We start from the raw sequence: 26,044 nt of genomic DNA on the forward strand, positions 1-26,044 counted from the left end.
AGATCTTCCATTGAATTATAAAGCATTCACGGGCTACCAAGAGAGTCAATCTTGGTTTTGGCTCAATCTAATATAAACAAGTACAAGATAGTTCAAATAAAGGCTGTGCCATGAACTGGTTCACGCTGCTATCAAGTATCATCACTAATTTCTTGATATTGATCAATTCCAACGAAAACGAGTTTGAACGTTGAAGAAAAAAATTGTAAGGCAACTTTTGCAATTGATGCACGATTTAGAAATTTTCCCCAGCGAGCGTCTATCAACATGAAAACTGATTGGGAATGTCAGCATCATTCACCTGCATGTATAATTCAAAGCTTCAACAGTGATAACAGACGCAGCAGTACCCTTGGGTGTACCTCCGTGACCAGGGTGGAGCTACATAAAGACATGTGTGGGCAATTGCCCACAGAGCCGCCGAGTTTTTATTTATTTTCACATTGGTGGTCACCAAGAATTTGTTTACATATATATTGTGTGTCCCTCAATCAGTTTATTGTATTTAAGGGTTTTGGAATTAGTGTCTCACAGTCCATAAAAACTTCTGCCTTCACTACTGTCACCATCTGGGTCCTACCACCATGGCTCGCTGCTTCGTATTGTGGGTAGAGTTGTGCCCAAAGGAATTAAACTGCGAGTACTTGCATTCATTGCTCCGATTGGGTGAATACTGAATACGTTGTGAACTGGCAAAAAAAGTTAAATTTAACTTAAAAAATAAATAGAAAATTATAAAAAATAATTTATTCCTAAAATTCTTTGATACAGATATTGCCTTTGGGTCTAAGCTGGCTAGTTGATACAATTTCATAAAATGCGTTCAGTATGAAAGAGCCGCCATCTTCTGGGTTCTACATCTAGGGGTGCAAACAGGGTGCAACTGGAATAGCTTAATGTACAGGAAATGGGTCTGTGTAAGATTTGTGAAATCTCTATCCTGTACTCGAACTAGTAGCAATTTCTTTCCATGTCAGAAAGAAGGAAGGTGGAAAATGGACCTCATGATCAGCTGGTAGCATATAGACGTAAATCGGATTACTAACTAAAAAACCAAGTCCCTTTCTTTCTTCTACCTTCCTGATACAGAAATGAGGCTTACTCTGCAGCAAAGTGCAGTAGTTTGCCCTATTGAGAACAATAAAAAAACTCCAATACCCAGACCAACGTTGTCAATATTGGTATTAGATGCGCCACGTTCAATTGCTGGTGCGGCAAATTGGCTGATTCCCTCTTTTTTAAATTTTAAAAAATCGTCTAAAAAACTTATGTTGATTTGAAAAAATAAAATGTAGTCAGGCTACGATCAGCATTAGATTCTCTATGTTGCACGAGCAGACAAGTAAAAAACAATACCTTATTTAACGGCCAAAAAGTTAGTCCTTGACCTTACAAGGTAACATTTATGCGCAAAAATGAGTTCACGAGTCCCCACATGTACCTTCCACTCACTCCTTCAATGAAATGAATTTTGCATAACTGAATCGCTCGTCTTTTGCTAAAAGAATACAATGAAGAACAGCAGATCATTATTGCTTCTAGATGACAGGACTCCGCAGGTGGAGAAGTTACTGCTATGGAAAAAAAAAACTTGATTCTCAGCGGTGCTAGGATAAGCACCCAACGTGTTCCTGCTTCTGCCTGCACGTGCATTTGCAATGTCGACAGCACATGATGATAAGGAAAACATATTTCATCCGATCACACGAGCTCCATCTCCTACATCACAAATTAATACAGCAGTGTCATCACTGAGTTGTGATGCTAACTGCGGTTGAAGGGCTCTGTATTCATGTTTTATGAAAGTTGCAGCTTCGGCTGCATGGTCAGCAGAAACAAATGCTAAACAGCATCCTCGAAATCCAGCACCACTGAATCTTGCACCAAATATGCCAGGCGCTCTCAGAATTGTCTCATATAATTGTATTAGTGGTTCACAGCCTACAGTTTGAGAAACAAAAAAATAGTTCATTCAGCAATGCAAAGTCGTGCTAAACTGTTTTCTTTGCTTTTCAAATAGAACAGATAGAAGTTCCGACCTTTTATATCATATATAAGGAATAAATTGAACATTTCATTGTTATATTTTACATTCCTTCAAGGGCAATAGAGAAAGTATCAGATATTTATGTCAAAATAATAATAATAATAATAATGGGCATATGATACGTAAGAAACAAGGGAAGGTGGCTTAGCCCAGGCCATGTTGAGGTTCAAGGACTGAAGCAAGAAACAATATCCGTATATATCCTAAATATATGCAACCCTAGTGGTGAAAGAGAGCCTTTGTGTTGCTATTGAGCGACATGATCAAAATTATCATTTCTTAAGAGGTGCCATGAGTTTTAACTCACCACACTCATAATTCTTGATGGAGCTGAGGCCAGATTCTGAAACCAGCTTTCCAAATTCCTCCAACTTACCCGCGCTCCAAGCTGTAAGACCTGGAAAAGAAAACCATTGAAAACCCAGAAACCTTCTTCACAAGCTGTATATACAAAACCTAAAGTAAAAATAAATAAAAATTATGGCCAGACCATGTCTAGAATAGAAAATAGGGAACTATATTTTCCTTGAATACTACCTTCAGTAACTCTAAGATTTTCTGAGAAATAATGTTCTGCTCTTCTAGCTAGAACAGCACTCAACTTGTCCTGAATGTTAAAAGCAACAAAAAACCAATGAATCAACAACAATCGTTGATGAAATATGTCTCCAAAGGAATGTCCTGAATTTACAATTTTATACGCAAAAATAGATGAGAGAAAAAGGAAACACTTTTCAAAACAAGTTACAGAAAAATGGTTAAACTCCATCCTGACATTCTCACAGAGAAAATTTTGCACCACTTTTGTGAGGCCTGAATCCAGTACCAGTTATATGATGGTATTCAGCGATTGGTGTGGTCTAGACAGAAGAAGAGAGAGAGCCAAGGAGGTAAATGGCTTGTATAGTTATTAGACTAGTGTTTTTTTTTTTTTTTTTCCTTCTTTATTTCTCTTTAACTTCATTGAATTTTCAAAGGGTCAGATTGAGGTGAGCACTTGTGTACTCAGGTTTGGGCCCAGGCTGCACACTTCCCACCTTGAACCAGATACTTTATTAGGAAATTTTTGGGTCAGGATGGGCAAAGTATCCACCCTGTCCACCCATGCAGGTGTGCCTCTGCCATGCTGCTGATGCTGCATTTTGGTCCTTTTTGGAGAAGCAGCAGCAGACACAGTAGACCAATTATGCTGGTATAAGTACGCATAGCAAGAAGTACCATATAAGAACAAAAAGAAAATCTTTAGTCTAGCATCTTCCTGGAAGTACATCTGCAAGTATAGGGCTGTCACAAACACGACCAACATAGGTATGAAAAACACTCAGTATGAGATGAAACTTGACAGTATTCAGAGAAGTAGAACAGAAAGACCCTGGAAGGCTGGAATGCTGATTATTACATATGACAAGTGAAAAAATCAAATAACTAAATTAACCTGAAAAATGAATGTATTTCTTCGGCATCATAATCTAAAGGATAATAGCAGCTTCGTGCTAAAAACCCCCAAGTTATTATGAATCCTGAGAAGTCAATAAAATATAGCAGAAGACTGGAAAGTGGAAACCAAATGAAAAGGCTTAGCAAAGTAAACTAGTAATGACTAAACAGAAAAAAATTGCTAAGTAATCAGAATGCCAAACACCAAGTTCAATCTAATAGAAGATTGGTGTGCCCAGGAACAGGCCTTATGCACAATAAGGAGTGTCATTCTCCCAGATCCAGCCCAGCCACCACACTCCGTTCTTCCAGCTAGTGGTCCATTAAGTTGGATGACGGTAATTTCCAGGCAAAATGGATCCCATCCCATGTGTTGCCTGACATATGTGGGGCCTGTGAAGATGTTATTTCCAGAGAAAGAATGCACACATTGTGCATCCAAATATCACCTAAAGAAAAACTTAGCAAAAGAAGATCTCTAATTACGTTTCAGCATTCATGGAACCTAAAAGATGATAGAGACTTTGTCACATTATTCATACTGTATACGAAACAGAAAGATGGATGGTAAAATGTAGTTACTCCAGGATGATTTAACTACCTTGTAAATTTTGTACTCATCAAAACCAACTGCAAAAAAGAGAACAGAGAGATGGGATTCAATTTTTGAAACAATATGGATAAAAAATCAGCAGAAGATATTGCAAATATGAATCAAGACTAACCATTGCAAAGAAGAGGCTTAAGCTTTCCTTTGCCGCATGCCCTACAAACAGTTCATAATTCAAATGAGTAACAGCATGTTTTTGTGAAGATATTGTCAAGAGAATGAATTAGAATGTAAATTTACCACAGTAACGAAGCATCCATGCACCAAATTGTTTCAAAGCAAGAATGTAGTTCAAGCACAATTCAACTGACTCCGATTGGTATAAATTACCAAGACATGAAAGTCGATTAACAACAGTATGCCTTTTGCATTTAAATTGCAGTACATCCTATGATACATGGCCTAGGATGTGTAATGTAAAGACATAGATTGACTTAAGCAATTTCTAACAGGTAGCAGCATAGCACTTGAATGAAAAGCGAAAACAAGCTGTATCCATTTGATACACGAGAAAACAACATTCTTTACATTAGACCTAGAAACTAGATGTAATTTACATACTTGGGTTGATAGAACCTGACCTTCAAGGCATATCTTCCAAGTGTGCACACGAAGATTTTCACCAAAAAGGCATGATTCAAGGATTGATATAACTAACGATCCATGCTAAATACATTCAATCTGTGTCTTATAGGTACTAACGTGAAGTAGGGTCTAATTGCAGATGCCAATGCAGGCATGAAACATGACGTGGACATGCACACATTCTTGCAAGGTTTTGGGTGTGAGTCCTCATCTGCCAACTCTCTTCCCCAATCCAATGAAATGAACGACCAGTAGATGTACGTATACATGGTTGTCATCACAGATAGCCTGATCCTCCAAAATCATTTGAAAACCTCAACATTGAAAGATCAATTTGCCTTTCGAAAGACAACAGTCTCCAAGCATCTGAGAACATGTTGGCAGATGACACTGTTAAATGTGTAGATCTTATGAATAAAATAATCAATTTTCCTTCGTAAAAACTCCATCAGGACAGTAAGTCTATTTTCGCACTAGCAAGGGAGCGGTATGGGGCAAAGACATCTTTGCCATGGGATGTAGGTCAGTCTCTTTCTCTTTTGGTCAGGTCATCCTTACTCTCTTTTTGCTGGAAAGTATATTTGTTGCACTTGTCACATTGTCTGCACTTCATATTCTATTACCTATTATATACTCACCAAACAGCCAGAGCCAATGAAGGTTTAAGAATCTGGGCTGGCGGTTGGAAGTCCTACTGCCCCTTTTTTCACCAGGCCCTTTTGGAAGTGGAAACAAAAATGAGATATATTGGATAAAGGTGTTGAATCAGCTCATAGATGGTATTACGAACACCAAATGACTATGAAGGATGACAAGGAATTCCTTGAATTTTCTGCTAGCTAATAACCCAATTCAATGACAGAGTCCTTCAAGTCTTGTACAAGTAACAAGTGAAACCCAGAAATGCAGCATGAAAGCCCACAGAAGCTAAGAAGCCTTACTCCAGAAGAACTTTAGCAGCTTCTCTGCACTCAGAAACACGAAGGTTATATCCTGGATTGCTTGGCAATGCATGCCTGAGGCCAGAAAATGCCAATAATACCTTAAAGGTAGTCTGTCCTTTTACATCTGGATTTCCTTCCTCTTTTGGCAGAGGTGTAAGACTATATTCCTTAGTCTGCAAGGACAACAGCAGGAGAAAGTTAACTGTTGTTTTGTATAAGAATTATTAAATTAAGATAAAATATGGATTTAAATAGGATTTGAATTTTCAATTCTGGTTTGATGAGAGCTGTAACTGAATTGGATTGGCACTTTGGTTCTGATCTACCCCTGATCCAAGTCAAAAACCAGTCATGTGGATTTGTATGTAACGGACATGCTTCTAATAATTTTCAAAAGCTTCAGGCGTAAACCTATATTTGGATGTGAACTCAGCTCTAAGTCATCATAGCTAGTCCAAATTGACATTGACTGCCAGCCATTTAGCATTTGAGCTCATACGTAAGACTGAAGTTCCACATATCTATCCATAATTCCATATAATCCATGGCACTGTTCAGCTACGTTTATGCACAATGCAAAAAACATCACAGTTGTAAGGATAATAAGTAAAGGTACTAAAAAACAAGGCTCATATTTTACTATTTCATTCTTCCTGAAGAGTCCAGGACGACCAGACTGAAGAACATAGAGTGACCTTCGACATCACGATGCTTCTACTTATCTAGTAGATAACACCTATCAAGAAACTTGCAGTGAACCAACTCATACCTTGCAGTTCATGCATGTAAGACAGCCACTGCGGGAGAGCAAAATTGCAGATTGATCCAAGATTCCATTCTCCAAACCTAAATATTCATTTTCAATGAGCCTGCAGATGCAAATATTTTGTTATGTAAAGAAGGCTTCACACTAGTCTTCCTGAAGCAGTAAGTAGGAGGTTTTCTCCACCTGGTATTCCCATACAAAATAAAAAAAATGAAAATAATAGATATGCAACCCCTTTCCAACAAGATGATATAAAGTTTTGAAAACACAGAAAGCTAAATGAACAGAAAGATTGATGCTTTAAGAACCTAAATAAAATTTGGACTAAACTGCCTCCAATGCATTCTCGCTTTAGATGGGAAACCAATAACTATTAATGCAAGAAAACAATCTCAAAATACTGAATTTGAACATTGAGTTAAAAACAGCTATAGGATTTACAATAATGACCCAACACCATATGTGTCAATAGAAATAAGAAGAATGCAGCCATGCATGTGTGTGAATGAGAAAATATGAGAACCAGTCAATGTGGCCCAGCAATAACCTAAGTGAACTAGATGAAAAGATTGATCATCCTAGTTATCTTCTGCGGAAGGAGGAATACAAAAGTTTTTTATTGAGCTGTCATGACCTGGGTATAGTGTCTTTGCCTAAAAAAAAGGCTTGGTATAGAGACGGCTGAAAAGAGGATACCCTTTTCCACACCAAAAGCACGAAAAAATTGTGAAAGATAAAAATAAAAAATGAACTAAGAAATTATCTCAAAGATATATTAACGGCAAATGGTAAAAGACTATAGGAACATATATCATGTGTTCATAAGTGGCTTCCTCCTATTGATTAATACTATGTGCCTAGGCCCTGGAGAAAGCACCTAAAACTGATTTTAACTATTAAGCATGTGATATAATGTAAATGCACAAACGTAGTTTTGTTTTTGCAGTAAGAAATTCTAAGCACTTTACAATCATGGCTCTAGCTGAAATCTTATAGTTTGATAATTTTGATATTTTTCATCATTCAACATAGGTTTTTAAGAAAAATACACTTGATTCAAGTATTATACCTGTCATACTCGATATTCTCCACTGGTGACACTATTATATTGTTTGTAGTTTCCAAAGCCAATAGATAAGCTATGCCAACCTGTACGCACGTTAAAATTGGAACCTTTTAGGAAAATCAGAACATATTATTGCAAATGGTATAAGTTTACCAAATCATATACCAAAAGAAAAATATAAGGGGCATGATGGCATCTGAACCCCCTTTGTGCTCAATATTATTGGAACACATGTTATTTGTGCAGCCATTAACTAAAAGATACTGATTAATGCTATCAAAGACAAAGGATAACACCACAAAAGAAAGACCTGGACAAAGGAGTAACCAATTGTTGACATCTAAATTGGGTCAAGTAACAATTTCAAATTTCGGAGAATCTAGGGCCAGAGAGTGTTCAGAAGAAATAACTTCAATGAATGCAACTTTGTGTATGTGTATTTGTGCTTGGCATGTACATGTGCGAGTGATGGATACAACACACCTACTTCATAATAATAAAACATAAGACTTATCTTTGAAGATTGTCAAAAAAAAGATAATTTCATAACCCATTAATTATATAGACATCAATGTGGGGTGATACCGGAGGAGCTGAAACTCCCTCCCTCTCTCCCTCCTCCAAAGTACAAGGCTGTGTTGGGGCCTGAGTGTGAAGGCAATACCCCTTCAGCTCAGTGATATGCTCCATCCCACAAGGCTTAGGGGAAGAGTACCCATTGGAATCAAGATAACGAGTCACGGTATGTTCACTAACGCCAGCCCAACCAGCCCAACATCAATGTGAATCTAATATATCATTAGCTCAAACTATCAGATAACCTTGCTTCAACTAAAGAATGGATCGTAGGAGACCCTTCAAGATTCATTTTATTCAATTTTTCTCACGGAATTTGAGTATATAAAATGTAATCTATCCATAATGTCCACCAGCAAAGAAGCAACTTGAGCATGAAATACTTACAGCAGCAGATGAGCTAAGACCAGAACTATCAAGTCCTCCCGAGCCACAAATAAATCCTATGATGCCCTACAATTGAATCCGTGGAAACTACTCACTCATTTAAGTAACAAGCACATGAGAAGCAAAGTGGTATGATTAATAAATAAATGTTGGTTTGTAAAATTTGGACACAATGCAGTAAAATAATAGAATGATTGTCCTATTCGTAAACAATATGACACTACAAACACGGATACTTGAAGAATAAATTGTGAATAACAGAGAAACATTTGGTGTCAATAGGCACGCAAGACACAAAAAATCCCAATGAGAGTAAATCAACAATATAAGACTAATAAAACATAATTAGATGCAGAAAAGTCAAACAGTGATACATTTTGCAATTTGCATCTGCATGCCTGCATCTTCTGTACCAATGAACCTGCATCATCCTGCAGCACTCCTACATCTTTCTTTTGATAAAGAGCTTATAGCAGTTCCTAAGAACTTAATGGGCATGACATATTTGGGGACATGGTAGATAATTATCCAGATAATTTGGTCCCAATGTGCAGTCCTTCATGAAGCCCAAGCTAAGATAGAAGCACAGAAATGAGATATGAGCTGGATTATGTACATGTTCCAACAGTTGACAACCTATTTTTTATTTTCTAAGTTTCCAGAAAACATCAGCTTGTTATTTCATGCAAAATGTGTTCAAACTAACCTGTGAGATTTGTCGTCCACTTCTTTGCAGGGCATATAATGCCCCTCTTGCATAAGTTCCCCATGCACATTCCTCATAGCATTTTGATTTTTCATTTCCATGGTTGTCATTAGCATTTGAACACTTTGGCTGCTGAATTTCATCAACACTGAATTTAAAGAACATAATATACAAATAAAAAAACAGTTGAAATATTTTAACTCTCAATAAGAACAAACTTTTGTATGAATCTGCAATATGCAACTAGCAGGTCCTTTCATCTCACAGTTTGGTTCTGATACTCGAAGAATTGATATTTAAAGTGAAGCAAACATATAAAGATTGTCTACTTGGATGACAAGGAGCCAAAGCTACATTTTGCAAAAACCACCGTCACTAACTTGGATTTCTAATTTTCTAACTATGCTCTCTCGATTGCCCTTGACCATAATACGACAACCTATGTCACACGGACACGGCAAAATGGGCCACGTACCGGTGTCGACACTCCGACACCTGGATACCGACACTTGGACACGGCAGGATACGTTTTGGATCGGGTCTGGGTCAGACCCGATCCGAACCACTTTACTAACCCGACATTCTTTGTTTTGTTTGAGACTTTCTTTCTTATGACTTATGAGATTGGTGATGAACAATGTTTTGTTTGAGAATCTGAGACTTTCTTTCTTATGAGTTATGAGATTGTAAGAGTGAATTATTAATTTAATGTTTTTTTTATTTTATTATCTTTTTTAATTTTTTAGAATATAAAATTCACCATGTCCGCGTATCCTAAAATTTTGAAAATTGTTGTGTCCACGTACCCGTACCCTTATCGTACCCGTACCCGTGTGACATAGACGACAACATATTCAAGCGACTACGTCTTTGCTGTCATCTAATGAACATTGTGCCACAAATCAAGCTAAGAAAATATGCAAGAGAAAATAATGCAAGCCATGCCAAGGAACTTAATCATTTACCATGCAGTGGCACAATTACTTGAACAAAGTACGCACAATGAAAGAAAGAAGATTTAGAACAAGCATAATCTTGAAATTATATAGTTTTACCAGTGTGAAGTTTTTTCTTCAAACTGGTCATGATTTTAAAGTTCAATCTCAAACCAGCACAAGAAACAAATATCTGTAGATTGGCAAGAAGTAGAATGAGAACACTTATATACCCTGTTAAAAACATTCAATTTTGTACCTGAACCTTACTTCTCCTTTAAATTGTCCAGACTGAAGTAATACCTACAGCAAAAAAGAAGAGGAAAAATTGATGAAGCAACATTGTAAAAGCTGCCACTTTTTTGCACATCCAAACATGATCAAAAGTGTAATAAATCTATACCATCATCTGAAAGAAGAATAAGAGCAATTGTCTCACTTCACATAAGTGTGTGGCAGGAAAAACTGTAGAGATTGGGTTACGAATTCACTGACATTTTCAAATGAGCACTTCAGTTTTTCTATTGATTTGTCATGATATGTTCAACTTAAGGAACATCATCACATGTTTTATGAATGAAACATCTGAATTCATTTTATGTATATATGTATGCATAAGAATTGAAAAGTCAGTAACCAGGTATACCACTTCCCTTTTGGAAGAAAACAAATTTCTCACATTTTTTTATGTTTTTCTTTTAATGATAGGAAGAAGTTTGATCCAAACAATGCCAAGCCCCATGTACAACCCCAGCTTTGAACAACATTAAAAAGGAAAGTTAATAATGGACAAGAAATAAATGACACCTTAAATCCATCCCTCTACCTGTAAAGAATAAATCAAATATTCAAATATTCAAGAACTAGCCAACTGAATTTCCTAGAGTGCCAAGAAATCTTGAACTTCATTGGAAGAAGACTATTTGCACAAAGTTTCTTGTAACTGTCAGATGGCACACTGCACACCTGAACTCTTTGGACAAAATTCAGCATGTCCTTTAGATTTGCCTGGACCACCATGATCACCCACTCAGTTGCCCATTACAGCATTAGGTACAGAAGCTAAAGGACTAAACCGCCCCTTGCAAAAAATCAACAATTATACCTTCCCATCAGGTACTGTAGAATCATAGATTGATTAAACGAAGTTGCTTATGCTGTCAAATGGGAGAGAATGATTTACATGATTATCCATGTATTTGTCATGTTCAACGATGTTGTCACAAACATTATAGCTAGAACATAATCAAATTTTTAAACAACATTAAACAACATCTACCAGTATATTTGAGAAAAAAAATCCTACAATGCAGCAAAAATTGAAGGAAAATTAATTTTCAAAAGCCTACTGTAAAAGAAAATAACATGCAAAAATGCAGCACTTCTTACATTTGAGTTACCAGAAGGAACAAATCCCAGTAAAACCCCTCTGTTGATTGTCATAGCTGAAACCGTTCCACCCTGTAAAAGAAAATAGAAATGAAATACATCAGTCTAGATCTCCTCCAACACTGGTTAACCAAATGGATTACTGTTTCTACGTAACCTAAAAAACTTAAAGACATTGAAAAATGTACCAAGGATTTAACTTTTCAGATAGAAGCCCATCTGAGATTTTGTATTAAACTGGAACCAATCTTTGTATGAGTCAATTCATATCCTGTCTATCACTGAGCAGAATGTATCTCAATTTAAAGGTACTTTTGTTTCTTATACAGTCAGATGTTGAAAATACTAACGTAAACATGCTCATGGTTGACTCACAAAGGCATTGTAAAAAGCATGGTGATGTTACTGCTTCAACTTCAACGAGGACATATAATAAGGTCTATCGTAAAGGTATCAAAAAGTCATAAAACTTGTATTTTAGGTCTTGGATGGAAGAGAAAATGTGGGAAAATGCAGAAAAAGAGAAAAATGAATTTCCAAGTTTTAGCATCACCTGATGATCTATATGAGCACCCAGTGGACATATTCTGTAAGGTGACACTACAATCTTGACTTTATTGTGATCACAATTTGCTAGGACAGCCACAGACTTCTGCAATTCAACCAGCTGCACATGAACAACAAACATGGAAATATCATTAGGTCCACAGTACAAGGATGCATTCCAACTGCTTCAAAATGTTGGACATGGGATTGTATAAGAAACTAATCTCAGGAACACTAAACATGAATCAAGATCAAGTCACACTGTGTTTTACACAGAATCCAATCTGGACTATGCATATCCACCTGATAGCCTTGTCAATAGTGATAATGGTACATTTGCAAGGGAAAAGACTGGCCCTCGAAAGACACTTGGCATTGTCAAATAAAAGAACCCAGTGGCCTGGTCTAATCCCTACTAGGTACTAAAGGAGTATCTCTTGATATTATACCTTTATATGGATCGTTATAGTCACAAATGTGTATAACAATATCTGAACTGCAGCATCCCCAATATGTCTTTTTCTCCTTGTATGGACATCTTAAACACTAAAAATGTACCAAGAAGCAACCTGGAAATGGTGACAAGAGGATTCATAATCCTCTTCCCTACTACCTAAGCCATCCTTCTAACATCCAAAGTACAGGAGCAACTGAGAATAGTTTCCTATGTAACCTTGAGAAATTTTGATGTCCATATGTACCTAAGCCCCTTCCTACTTAGTATCTTGGTCAAAAGCTTTTTTATGGCAACAAGACAAATTGAGATACGTTAGACTGAACAATAGAGTTAGCACTAATTTGACTATTATAGGACTCGGATCAGAGCTGAAGTTTCAAGGAGACATGTTCCTCAAAATAGGTAAATTGTAACATCTCAAATGTGGAAGTGGCTTGAAAATATGCTAGTATTTTGAGAAAACTTGACTGGGATGCATACAAAAACCTCCTACCATTTTCCTGTCCTGGTCTGTAACATTTTGGGTCCAAATGGAGACGGCCAAAAGATGGGTCCAAATTGAATGCCTGGGTCGTTACAATCTCCATCATGTTTTATAAATTATACATAATCCTACTATAGAACATGGATATATGTAAATTCCTGTAAAGCATGTAGTAAAGAAACTCGAGACATCCACGAGTTTCATTAGTTTTTTACTAAAAAATATACATCTGTGAGAGATATGAATTCCATACGAAAATTCCATGTATGGCTCGGCCATAAACAGTAACTTTTATGGGACATATACTGCATTTATCCGTCAAAAGTAAGAAGAGCAAAAAAGGAAAAGGCGCACTTAAGGTCCTTCTTGCAAAAGCAATATTCCAATCGAAATGCACAAAGAATACCAGGCAATGCCTTTCCTGTTAACAAGATAGGAAGACATTATGACATGAGCTCAGATCAAGTGACTCGGTCTTCTCCTTTATCAATGCAACATACCATGACGACAACACATTTCCTATCCTTAAACCATCAACCAGAGGACACTGAAAAGCCCAAACAGGATAACATGTGTGGTCCATTGAAGCCAAAGAAGGTGCTCGCCCACCTCAAGGCATGTAGCCTACGACGACGACACATTTCCTATCCTTAAACCATTAATCAGAGGACACTGACAAGCCTAAACAGGAGAACATATGTGATCCACTGAAGCCAAAGAAGGTGCTTGCCCACCTCGAGGCATGTAGCCCACCCTGGAGCATGCATTGGCTCCCCTCCAATTTGGTTCCTTTAAGCATGTTGCCGTAGACACCGGATAACCTTATCTCAATTCCTGAAAACAAGGCAACTTTATTTCGAACACATACATCTACAGTTAGACGTTGGAGTCTTCCATTAAGACCTCGTACATACGAGAGGCTTCGTTTCAAAAAGAAACTCGACATATACATCACGTAGACTGATGCATTCACATTGTTCATGCAGAAAAGCCACAATCAGAAAGGAATGAGCAGCAAGAAACAAAAATCCTGCAAATGTTTCATTGATTTGAGAACGAACTCGAACCAAAACGACAAGACTCGTTTCTGAGAAAGATCAAGCTGACGGAAAATGCTGTGTCTTCTCAGGAATCCTCAGGAAAAATATCAGAGCATATACAGCAACAAATGAGATCTAGAGAAAAGAGGGTGAGTGGCGAGGAGAAGGTAGAACAGCAGAGTACCTCTTCATCAGAGGGCCAGGTCTCGCAACCCATGAGGGAGATGGAACAGGAAGAAGCAACGGCACGGAGTTGGCAGTCGGGTTTCAAAGGAAGAAGAGGTGGACGGTCGTCCTTAATGGCTTATGCGCAACCGATACGGATGATTCCTCTGCTTCATGCGAAAGATCGATGCAGACTAAAAGGGATAGAGAAGCGGCGTCATCTGGCACCCGCCCTTTTCGGTCGACTGCCTTAAAAAAGGAATTTCAGAAAGATACCACATATTTTCCCTTTTGACACACAAGGACCTTGTTTAATAACCTGAGTAAAATGTTTTACAAAATAGTCGTATCATCTAGTTTAAAGCTTTTTCTGCGAAACGGACGTTGATGACTTCAATTACTTGCACTTCCTAATCAAAATGTAGCAAAACGAGCATTTGACAAAATTTCTATTGGTGGTATTCATGATTTTGTCCCAAGGAAAAGTGTTCCAATAAAGTCATTTTACTTTAAAAATCAATTCTGATTTGGTATGTGGAATAAATTGTGGATGGATTTTGTTTTCATAAGTTTAAGGGAAAGGTTCTAGGGAATATGGATGCCGAATGACTAAAAAAAAAAAAGAAGGATCAATGAAAACATCATAAATCGTTGCTAGAAGCATCATATTGCTAGCCCTTGCTAGAAGCATCATAAACCACCATTGTTGCAACATAAACTATTGCTAATGTTCATGCAAGCGACAAATTCTTAACTTTCAGTCATCTCCAGCGAAGTTGAGGTAGCTCGCATTAAATGCTTGAATTGAATCTTATAAGCCCAAAAAACTAATGGGCTAGCTCTTGTTCGAAGAAGCTCTATAACATTTGACTAGTCACTTTTTTGGCCTTATAACATTTTAGATCAGAATCCGTTTCTACTGCTATTAACTAACTTCAATATGTGCATGTTGACTATGTCGGATAGTAGTAGGCTTTGTCCATCAAACAGAGTATAAAGTTGTCCCAGCAATCATTTCTCTCAAATATTTTATAAGTTAGCTAGGACAATTACATTGGAATATGTCCTATTTTATTTGAATCTGTACTACGACCTTAATAATTTTCAAGAGGTTTGTGCAACGATTGGGGAAAAGGGTTGTTGGATGGTTAGTTTTCATTTTGATCTCTCGTGGCGTCAACCCTTTATGCTGCAAACAAGAATGTACCGATATGCAAATAGTGCACAGTGAATCTACCTTATCGAGGCACCAAAGTAGCCCTATACCCTAAGGGAATAAAAGAAAGGAGTGGGGGGCTTCGACGGATGGTGGAATTAGCTTCTAGCTCACCTAAACCAGGATGAAAACATCAACTACTAGCTATTCTTTTAAGTTACCATCAGATTTCTTGTGAATGGTAAACTTGTAGTCAAATGCTCTTAAGTGGTGGTAATAAATAGAAAGCCAAATAAAAAAGGCCAAAGATGCCAAATTCAGTGAATCCGACAATTCAATTCAGCATTTTAGCAATAAGTTATGAATCAAGACAAAACAAGTAAAAAAAAAAAAGGGAAAGGAAATATTTTAAAAATACAAGCAATAGAAAATGAATAGAGTATGGACGACGTAAAACACTTGTACAGCTGTCAAATGAAATCGATTTGCCATCTATTCGAGGATGATGGAGATACTGCAGGAGAAGAACCCCTTTTTTGAAAAAGAAAAACCATGGCCTCGCATATGCATAAAATTCAATTTAAAGAGGCACATAGGAAATATTACATGCTGATCTAATGCGGAGATTCTTGGCAAGCAGCTCCCGTGTTCCCGTGTGTACGACACTGCTGGCGATTCACACAAGTTTCATTAGCCACCGACGTCCTGCAGTGAGACAAATTGTCTCTGAAACTGACCTTTCCGCATAAACCCTACTGTGCTGTGGTACGACACCCCATCTGCGCCATCGATCGTTTGCTCTGACAGACTGAAAGTCACAAAACCACATGACAATAAAGAAAAGACAAACCTTACCGCGAGTTTATTAGTTTGGTCCAGTCAGCGGCACGGACTTCCTTTTCCTTTTTTACATAACAAACATGAGGAGGACACTTGAGAAATAATTGAGGCAACAGTGTCAAAGGTCCATCAAGAAAAAGGACGGACGATCCGTCTTGGGCTGTAATGTGAAATTGAAGAAAGATGAACTTTAGCAAATAGAAAGTACTTTTTTTCTTTGCGTAAATCTTATAATAGTAAATGTTTTAGTACCTAATCTCTAATTAGATTAACTTTCTTTATACGATATCATGAGAGAGAGAGAGAGAGAGAGAGAGGTTGATATTTGAAATTTTGCTATCTACATATAATTCTATGAATAAATTCAATTAAAGAAACCAACTAAAATTTATTCCTCCTGTGTACATTAAAGGACTGACATCATAGATTTGAGATATGAACACGAACATGTCAAGTAGAAATTTGTTATTGCCTTCATAAAATTTAAGATTTTGGATTGGGAAAATGAGAAGAGATGAAAGAATCATGGGTTGCTTAATTTTTATTAAAATGGTAAAAGTATCAAAACTAGCTGCTAATTTATCATGTTTAATTCCTCCTAATTAACCTTTTAGACCAAATAGTTGACCTCAGGGTTGATAATTCCTATATGATGGACCCTTTTCCTTAGGAGGCGTTTGATGGTCTGGAATTTTGATTCAAGAATGAAAATTCTAGAATCATAATTCCTCATCAAACTAGAATGAAATCAGAATTCCAGATTTCAGTTTCCTAATTTTGGAAACAAAATACTTTGTTTCATTAATCATTGCTATTTCTTAAAAGTGAAGCATTTTGATTCTAAAATTTCATGATTCTAGGTATATTAAACGCCCCCAATGAAATTCAAAAGATGTAAATCTGATTCCTCTTTGAAGCAGCCCTAAATCTAGGGATGCCAATGTCTAGGGTTCGACCGGATCTAGACTTTAGATTTGGACTCGAACCTCATTTTTGAAAAATCAAACTCATATCCGACTAGCATAAGATCCAACCTTTCTATGCAATGACATCTCAGTCAGATGTCCAACTCAATTTCAGACTGTTGTGAAACTGATTTCAAATCCGAATTCGTAATCAATCAGAATCGGTCCTCTTTACCAAATCTGGCTAAATGGTCGAATGTATCGAGGTGTTAAATTATGCGGAGTATTGAACTGTGATGGCCAATTCCTATGAGGTGAATCGACCTACTTAAAACTAATTAATGAACTGACTTAACGTAAACAATCTTGAGAAGGAAAAGTAGCTAATCAACTATTGAAGTTGTTGACATATGCTACGTTAAACACAAAACTCTCCTAAAAACGTTGAGGAAATTGGAGTCTGATTATTAGCTTTATGTAAAACTTGTCACAAAGGATATATGTGTATATTTATGACCTTTCAAGAACAATTAATGGTCCTTTAAATCTACTGTTGTTTTGTTCTTATGAAACTAATGAATTGTGCACTGTAGCAAATCATTCATCAGAAAAAGTTAGTGATATAAAAACTTTCACCTAATCAATAAAGTGTTGTAATGAAGTCACCTGCCTTCAACATATTGCCATCCTTACCTAATTTGAAACCGTTTAAAACATAAGAAGGGATTATATGAAAACAGAATCTTACTTAAATATAGGAGATCAGAATAGTAAAAGTACTATACCGAAGAGATTAGGAATTTTGAGCTTAAACCAGTATTACCCAAAACAGAAATTAGCGAAAATCGGATGCTCGGTAATAGTGCTATATATGACAGAAAGTGAAGTGATAACAACTTATAAAAATAAAAAATTACTAGCGAGTAAATTATACAGCGTCTAATTTTTTGAATCTTCTAGTTCCATAGTTAAGCCAATGGTCGGTTTTCTTCAGTGAAAAATTCCACCGTCAAAATGGCCCACAAGAATTATTGCATTCATCAATTAGATGAGAATCGTGCTTTCAGGTATAAATTCCTTGAAGAAGAATACTTAGATCGTTGCCAACTCCTGAAGAAAAGCAGTCCCCTATTATTATGTACTCGAACTAGTGAAATTTTTTTCTGATTTGAAACAAGCACCATCTTGGTTTCGATTTCGTAAACTTTAAGTAGATTAAAACTGTAGCCAAAATATCAACTTTTACTTGTCTATACGCTTGCCGCTTGCGTGACTTAAAAGTGGATTACTATCAACAGAAAGAGTTTCAGTCAGGAAGTTCAAAATGCCAAATGATGTAGGGAAAAAAATTTTCTGAACTAATGCACCACAGAAGCAGCGCGCCATTGTAATTTTTCAGAAAATTTTGCATGTGGGTTTCAAACTTACAGTCCACCTCTACTGCACCATCTTGTTAGAGCAGGATAACAACAAAAGGGCAACCAGTCACCAACACACTGCTGTCTTCCTGATTAATAGAGCCAAAACTAAATGACATCCATTATCGGGGTGACACAGCCTCTCCCTTTCCATTAAGACTGCTTTCAGTGCCTGGCTATGCTTGATCAACTTACATATCAGTGCCCCCACCTCTCTCCCCACCAACACCTCCTCTACCGATTGATTGAAACATAGAGTAGAAATTAAGTAATTAGTGTAGGTAACTTTTTAAGTCTGCCGTCAAATCACAAGGCTCGACTTTTGTGTGCAACTTGGTTCAGGTAGCAAGATGATGGAAAGGAGATGTTCTATCACCTTCTCACGATCATGATTTCCACACACATGACATGATAAAGATAAAAACATTGAGTAGAAATTGAGCCTTCCCATCAGAAGAACTATACTAGTGGTGTACGGTACATCGCTGAAAGAATGTTCAATTGCATATATATAAAATAAATATTGTTGAAAGAGCCGAAAGTATCTCAACCTTAAACTACAGTCCTCTAATGCAATTTTGTAATAAACGGTACCGGTGCTGTATCGGTTTGCTCACCGATACAGCATATTTGCTGACACGTATCGCTAATGATCGATTGTATCAGCCTAATCTTAAATTTTAGAAATAATTTGAAATATTTTAAAAATAAAAACCTGCTTAGGCCCCATATACAGAGGTATGAACACTGTTCTAGTGTGGGAAGGACTCAACATGATCTCACAATGAATCTTTTGTGCTTGCAATCAATTCATCATGACTGGTTACAAAGTTGTTCAAGTTAAAAAGAAAGTCAAAAAGCAAAAATGATTGAAGAAAACTTTTATCATATAAAAGAATCAAGCTGCATATGCATATATCATCTCAAGAAAGGCTCTTCCTGTTTTCTCCAAAGACAAGCTTAATTGGTCTCGAAAATTTTCATCAGATTGGCTTAATGGTAGCTAGTTTTGAAATAGCGTGGGTTCCACTGTGTAACCACTACTAAAGAAGGCTATAAAAATATAAATAGAAGCGCCGAGAGGGTGGGCTACTCTGTGGGTTTAATCTTACAGCATTTTAGATCGATTAACCTAAAGGAAATTCTAAAATAATACATTGGGACCTATTATTAGAGAAGGTGCTGAAACACGAAGTAGTTGTGAAGATTCACTATTTCAAAACAAAATAAAAAGAGGAGGTGACACATGCTTTCCAAAAGAAATAATGGTGACCAGCATGGCTTCCACATGATAGGCCAGCATCCTATATGGAAGACGGGTTGCTGCAAAAGCAGTCAATGCTTAGTGAAAAAGGCAAACATATGAGAATACATTTCCTACAAAGAGAATGGCAGCCACACCAAAATATATTTATGTACACAACCATACTGACTGAGAGAGAGAGAGAGAGAGATGAATTTTGAGAGCAGAAAGGAGAAAGAGATCACTAATGCAGAAGTATGAAGGGCCACGTCAAAGATCTTAACATTGGATTATAGAGCTTGTGGGAGGTTGGTCGCCCATTTTATGGTTAATGTGTCATTCCAATGGTGATAGCTAATGAGTAGCCAGCATATCTTTGAGCGTGAAGCCATATCTCTCCCTCTAGCTGTCTCCCGAAGGAAAAATAAAGGGAAAAAATTACAAGATTATGGTTCATCCCTGTTTCTGTCTGTCAGAAGATGATACCCGATCTCTGTAGAAAGAACGTACTGTTACTTTTGGAGGCAGAGGGAGACTTCCATGAGAAAAGTGTTGCGTTTTAAAGCATGACATAAAGCAACACCAATACCGACAAACCGATAACTTAATTAAACTGTCATACCACGCAACCATTAAGAAGAGCAAAGGTACTTTATTGTAATGAAAACCTTTTTCAGCAACGAAACCTTCTTTACATAAAGATAGTCACCTTGTTTAGGTCACCCAAAGATTTAATTTGCTGATGTCATTTTAAAATTCTTTGGAGTTACTGCTTATATATATATATATATATATATATATATATATATATATATATATATCCATTTGAAAATTGTTCTTTAGAAGTTTCAATTATACTTTACACGTCTATCTTCCTCTTGGTTTTTCAAATTGGTGATATTTTCTCGCATAAACTTGGCATCCTTGTTTTTCTTTCATCAGAGTTTTCGCCAGTGGAGCTAGGATATTTGGCTAAAGGGTACTCGAGTCACCAGCACAGATCTGATGTGGGTGTACCATGTAATTTTCAAGTCATCAGAATATAAATTTTCCAATTTTCCATTAAAACTTTTGATGGGCTGGTGCGGGCGGTGGTGCAAACTAGCCCCCATGTATCTCCACCACCACTGGTTTTCACCATAGCTATGAGGCTTTGAGCTCATACTTCCTGCATGGTTATGTGGTTTGCCCTCGCGGGAGCCGTGAACTCATAACAAAATTCATGGATTCCGCCACTGGAAACTACAACAGTCGTGTATATGTGTGTGAGTGCACGTGCGGTGCGTGCACACTCATGATCAGGGGCCTAACACCCCTTGTATTTTTGAGACATTAAATTTTCAAGTTCTATAGTTTAACGTAAGGCACCAGTAGATTTTGTTAAAGAGAGTAACTCCTTTTTTTTTTTTTGGAAAATAGTTGCGTCCCTTTTAAGAGAAAAAGTTTCTGTCTCCCCCCTTGCATATGTGAAAAATTATACCTTACGCCCACAAAGAAAGACTTCATGCTCTTTCCAATGAGTACTCTCTTTAACATTAGATGAGGAGCAGTATAGAGATAGTAGTTAAAGAGTTTCGGTATGTGCTTATTTCTGAGAATTATACTGCCATTTATTTCTGAGAATCATAGGTTATGGTAAGCACATGAGTCCATTATGGCTTTTGGGTACACATCACAGAGCACCCACTAAAAGACTCCTTTGCTTTCAATAAAATGTGACCCTGGGCAACAACTTTCATTTTGCTGCAGTAGTTGGTGCGCCTTCAGGCTTCAAGGTTCATGATCAAACCAACCCTTGACTCCTTCCAAAAACCAACCAATCGCACCGTCAATCTTTTCTTACACGTTAAAGCAGGTGATCTTTCCTTCACTCTCTTCCTTCATCATCTCCTTTTCTTCCTTTCCTCCTCCATCGACTATGTCAAGATTGTAAAGCACAGGTATCATGGCTACGGAGCACAAGAAGACCAAGACAGGCCCAAATATCCAGAGCAAAAGCGGTAAGGCAGAATAGAAAAGCCTGTTTCCCATCATGTTCAGGACAGTTCCCCTGTGTAAGAGCTCAGACACATACTCTGGGCTCACAATTGAGGTCTCGTACTGTGGTGGGATGTTTATGAGGAAGTTCACTATGTTGATAAACCTTATAGAGAGGGAGTAGCAGAGGAAGGAAAGGAGGAACATGAGAAGCAGAGACACATATTTCAGTGCCACCATGAACTCGCCATGTGCGCCGAACACCGAATCATACAACGGCTTCTTCACACTGTACGTGCTGCTTATAACTGCAGCAAGCCCGGAAGAGAGCAGGATCGACATTGTTGCCATAAGTGTAGCACCCATGATCATGTTTCGAAGTGACTGCACAGCTAAGACACTCTTCTTGTCAATGTCCTGCATGAAAACAAGTTGGAGGGGCAATTGAGAAATAAAAGAAGGCTGCATTGCTGCATTACAATCAGCTTAACCCCACAAGTAGCTTGCTTAGTTTATGAAACTGTAGTACTAATTTACTTTGTAGTGGAAATTAACAGAGACAAGGTTTCCATGCAGTGAGTCACTAGGAGTGGAAGTGGACCAAGTGATACTTAGAATTACCAGTGAAGTCACTATGACTGGAACTGGATCAATTGATTCCTAAAACTGCCAGTGGTATTGCTTTTCAATATTCAGCACTCAGGACACCAAATCCCCAAATTCGAAGCAATTGGTGAATTCATAACCTGATCAAACACGTCTTATAATATGTATTGGCAGCAATCTGAAATATCAGCTGGGGCTGCTGGGCCAACTGGTGCCCATGACTCTGTGAGATGGTCCATTCTGAAGTAGGGAATGCCAAATCGGAACATAGTCCATAATGTTCTATTCAGCAATTTGTATGTTTATTGCTAGAATGCATTCAATGGACAGTCTTTCTTTAGAAAATCTCGAAAAGGTTGACAAAATCGAGAAACAACAATAAGGGATAACCAAGACAGCTGAACTAATACTGCATTTTGTGAGCTCTTGCAAAGAGTACCGGAAAAAAAGTATGAAAAGCATAAAAATAAGGAAGACAATCTGAAAAATATACGAAGACAATTTGGATTATGATTCTAGCCGAAAGAGTATTCGATCGCAGTATTTTATGTATCCTTTAACTGTTGCAAGAAACAAGGCAACACAATGTCTTCAAAATATTTTGGAGGAAATTTCTTGGAAATTATATTGCCAACTCTTGTTAACTTGATCTGATTTCCTTCCCCAGAAACTAAACAAGCCTGATTCTAGCTAAGAAGAGCTGGATGTCCTTATCAATCACCATGACAGTAATCTAGATCATATCTTCCATTAAAAAATTTGAGGACAAAATGGCACGTATTAGCTGTACCACTGGCACTGGGTGCCTGGGGCATATGTGGCAGGAATGATGTCCACTCATTACATCTTGGTGCTGGTATATGGGCTTTCTGTAATTAAAAAAAGGGTTACAGTAAGAGCAGCCTTAGATTTTTCAATACGTTCAAGTTGACTGACTCTGTTCATTTTCAAAACATCACATCGACGCCTCTAAAAAATATTGGTAGGAATTTTTTTTGTGCATAAGTAGGTAAGATATACGCCAAATAAAAGTGTCTCTTCGACATAGGTTTATAATTCACTCAAAGATATGAACTCCTAGGTAATATGCTGCTGCTGAGGGAGATTGGTTATGGCCATACTTGATTACCCGGATAACCTTTTATACCTTTCCTGTACTGAAAGCAATCAAACGCATGGTGAGAAAGTCCGGGACTTCACTCACCTTGCAGTTTGAGGGAAAAAGTCAAATGGAGAAGAGGTCTGACTTCTTCCCTGTGGAAAAGTGCATCCACAGGCACTGTTTAGAAAAATCAAAGAGACCCTAGAAGTGAAGTTTGATAAGTGATTTCCCTGTCACTGCTAACATTGATATGATGTCATGCATAGGAAGTCGAGAAAGAATTCCGAGTCGGATGTCAATAAGTTTGCCTGCAAAGATGGCATTTGATTGGAAAGTATCAGAAGTACAAAAAATGAGAAGAAGGCCACTGGCAACAACAACTTCTACCTCACAATAAAGAATGGAATGTCAGCAGTTGACGTTTAATATTATGCCAGGGGCCCTTCTGCCCTTGAAATGTTTCAAGTTAACATGAGACAGAGAGAGATGCCAACTTCAGCATGGGAAGCCTACAGGAACAAGGAAAGCTACAAGAAAATGAAAAAGGTGGTTTATACAACTGTGATGGGAATGTGCCCATGACTGCCGAAAAACAGGAGACAAAGTAGGCTATGTCAATTGACGACTGAATATGTAACTGCATATGATCAACCTGAGAGGCAGAGCCAAGTATACTGCAACTTTCTTTCAGGCGGGCAGAGAACTTACAGTGCTTAAGATGGTACATGTAGCAGCCACTATAAAACTTAATTACCAATATTTAAACATATATATTTCTCTTGCTGGCCATGAAAAATATAAGGGTACTGAGCAAATAAGAAAGAAAGACAAACAAGAACAGGTACCTTCATCATGGCCTTCACCCAGAGCCTGCGGCCAGCGGCATTGATGCCTAAGATTGTTTGCAGTGGTTGGGTCCTTACCTTGTGCCACAGCCAAATGTGGTACATAAGTGTGAAAAAAAGGCCTAATGGCACCAGTACCAAGTCTAAGTAGCTCTTCTTCCATTCCATTTTCTTTCTTTCTCTCTCTCTCTCTCTCTCTCTCTCTCTCTCTCTTTCTCTAGTTTCCTTTCTAGGTGCAGAAGGAGTTCTCAAATGATGCCGGCGCACTGCTAACTGCTATTTATGATGGTTTCGATGCAATGAACGTAGACAATTTGATGTTCACTTGAAATGACCGACTTGCCCCAAAATATTGCATTCATATTTATACGCACTACCTGAGCAGTTAGCCTAACCAACTTTCGTAGTACCATTCATCAAGTGATTTAAGCGAGAAATTACAATTTTTCTTTTCAATTTTCCGTATGGGGCCTCCCTGGCTTATTGAGTAATTAACCTACCACTATGTATGGATCCAATGATCATAATATGCAACCAAAAAATATCATTTTACTGGAACTCACATCTTCTTCCACTTGGAGTTTGAGACCAATATACTGCACAGTTGGCCAACTTGGTCAAAGAAGCTTTCTTCATTCTTCGGCAGCCAATGCTTCTTGTGGTGCACAAATCCAAAGTTGCCGTCCAAGTTGGTAGTGCTCTTGGTTCATGCATATCTCAGGTAAATTACATTGTATAACCCCAATATAAACTTAAGATTTGTTATAAGTGTTTAAATGAATCTATTCTAAAGATTGAAGCAAATTCATAAGCAGCTACTTATAGTTAAGTGTTTTATGAATCTGCTTCAATGTTTAAAATATATTTATGAGACACTTATAAAGTGATCCAACTACCAAACTTTCCCTTGAATTGTTATCGAGCACTCCAAGCATCCAATATCAGGTAAGATGCTTCAAGTTTCATCTCTTTATCTCCCTAAACGGCTGACGGACAATTTTCAAAAGGTTAGTGGGAAAAGAAGGATCATTTTGTTAATACAAACGGGTGACATGAGTGAGAATCTGACTCCGCATCCATAACAATATTATAATTAAGCAAAGTTTGAACTGAAAAGGGCGAGATAATGGGGAGTGACGTGACATGCTAATGTGCTCTCTCTCTCTCTCTCTCTCTCTCTCTTTTTCTCTCTCTCACACACACACTCGCGCACACACATACACACACAACCTTCAGGCCATTTGCATGCACTCCCACGTTAAAAAGGAGAGGAAGAGGGGAGGTGAAGAGAGGGAGGAGGCGGCCCGGGAAGCCTGCTTTTCGTGTGGCGTGCACATCACCTTCCCCACATGATCACGAACGGAATAAGGGGAACACTGCTCATGAAATTAATTCCTGGGCAGCCCAAGCTGATCGAATCACTTGATCTACACGAAATGCAATGCTGGTCTATGTCGTCCATCTGTTTGATATTTATAGCCCGTTCGTTTCAAAGCTAACCTCTGAAACAACTGTCGCCATTTTGAGACAGTTCTTCAGTTTCAGAAATTAACACCATGAGAAAGTTTAGACAACAAAACTGTAAGTTTGAAACTTCATTCATGTTGGCCTTCAAATCTTCAGCAATTTTAAACTCTCTCTACAAGCTCTTGCAACTGGAAGCGTCATGCATCTAAAATCTGCCTGCCATTGTGAGTGAAAAAGCACAACAGCGCGCAGTTTACGCAAAGGGAGGTAACCAAAACTATAAAGGCCACTGTACGCAAAGCTATGGATCATATACGTGATCATGGTTGCTCAAAATTTAAAAAA

At 37.7% G+C, this 26,044-nt stretch overlaps 2 protein-coding genes across 3 annotated transcripts; both read right to left on the reverse strand.

The window, feature by feature from the left end:
- Positions 1–1,343: 1,343 nt before the first annotated feature.
- Positions 1,344–14,351, reverse strand: LOC116264421 (galacturonokinase). 2 transcript variants are annotated; one of them, XM_031644622.2, is made up of 14 exons: positions 14,160–14,351; positions 12,002–12,115; positions 11,449–11,520; positions 10,319–10,362; positions 9,125–9,272; positions 8,419–8,484; positions 7,459–7,538; positions 6,393–6,492; positions 5,621–5,796; positions 4,210–4,250; positions 4,086–4,114; positions 2,585–2,654; positions 2,355–2,444; positions 1,344–1,941 (listed from the first exon to the last, which is right to left on the reverse strand). In XM_031644622.2, exons 1-14 carry the CDS (start codon positions 14,190–14,192, stop codon positions 1,694–1,696), a joined length of 1,311 nt encoding a protein of 436 aa, XP_031500482.1. In that variant the 5' UTR covers positions 14,193–14,351; the 3' UTR covers positions 1,344–1,693. The 2 variants fall into 2 exon arrangements, with proteins under 2 accessions (XP_031500482.1, XP_049936549.1); XM_050080592.1 differs by lacking the exon at positions 14,160–14,351 and adding an exon at positions 13,670–13,792.
- A 6,931-nt stretch (positions 14,352–21,282) lies between these two features.
- On the reverse strand, positions 21,283–24,490 carry LOC116263717 (uncharacterized). The gene is made up of 2 exons (XM_031643457.2): positions 24,233–24,490; positions 21,283–22,096 (listed from the first exon to the last, which is right to left on the reverse strand). The coding sequence occupies exons 1-2, from the start codon at positions 24,398–24,400 to the stop codon at positions 21,542–21,544; spliced, it is 723 nt and encodes a 240-aa protein (XP_031499317.1). The 5' UTR covers positions 24,401–24,490; the 3' UTR covers positions 21,283–21,541.
- Positions 24,491–26,044: the final 1,554 nt, after the last annotated feature.

Source organism: Nymphaea colorata, chromosome 11, assembly GCF_008831285.2.
Source record: "Nymphaea colorata isolate Beijing-Zhang1983 chromosome 11, ASM883128v2, whole genome shotgun sequence".
In the NCBI taxonomy this organism is placed as follows: domain Eukaryota; kingdom Viridiplantae; phylum Streptophyta; class Magnoliopsida; order Nymphaeales; family Nymphaeaceae; genus Nymphaea; species Nymphaea colorata.

Bases quoted from the DNA above. Each gene is read 5' to 3' on its own strand.
- LOC116263717 (XM_031643457.2), bottom strand. From the start codon at position 24,400: ATGGAATGGAAGAAGAGCTACTTAGACTTGGTACTGGTGCCATTAGGC. The intron at 22,097-24,232 runs GTACCTGTTCTT...GTTTTCATGCAG, and splicing joins GGGTGAAGGCCATGATGAAG to GACATTGACAAGAAGAGTGT.
- LOC116264421 (XM_031644622.2), bottom strand. From the start codon at position 14,192: ATGGGTTGCGAGACCTGGCCCTCTGATGAAGAG. The intron at 5,797-6,392 runs GTATGAGTTGGT...TTGTCCTTGCAG, and splicing joins TTACATGCATGAACTGCAAG to ACTAAGGAATATAGTCTTAC. The intron at 1,942-2,354 runs GTGAGTTAAAAC...CTCAAACTGTAG, and splicing joins CATCAAGAATTATGAGTGTG to GCTGTGAACCACTAATACAA.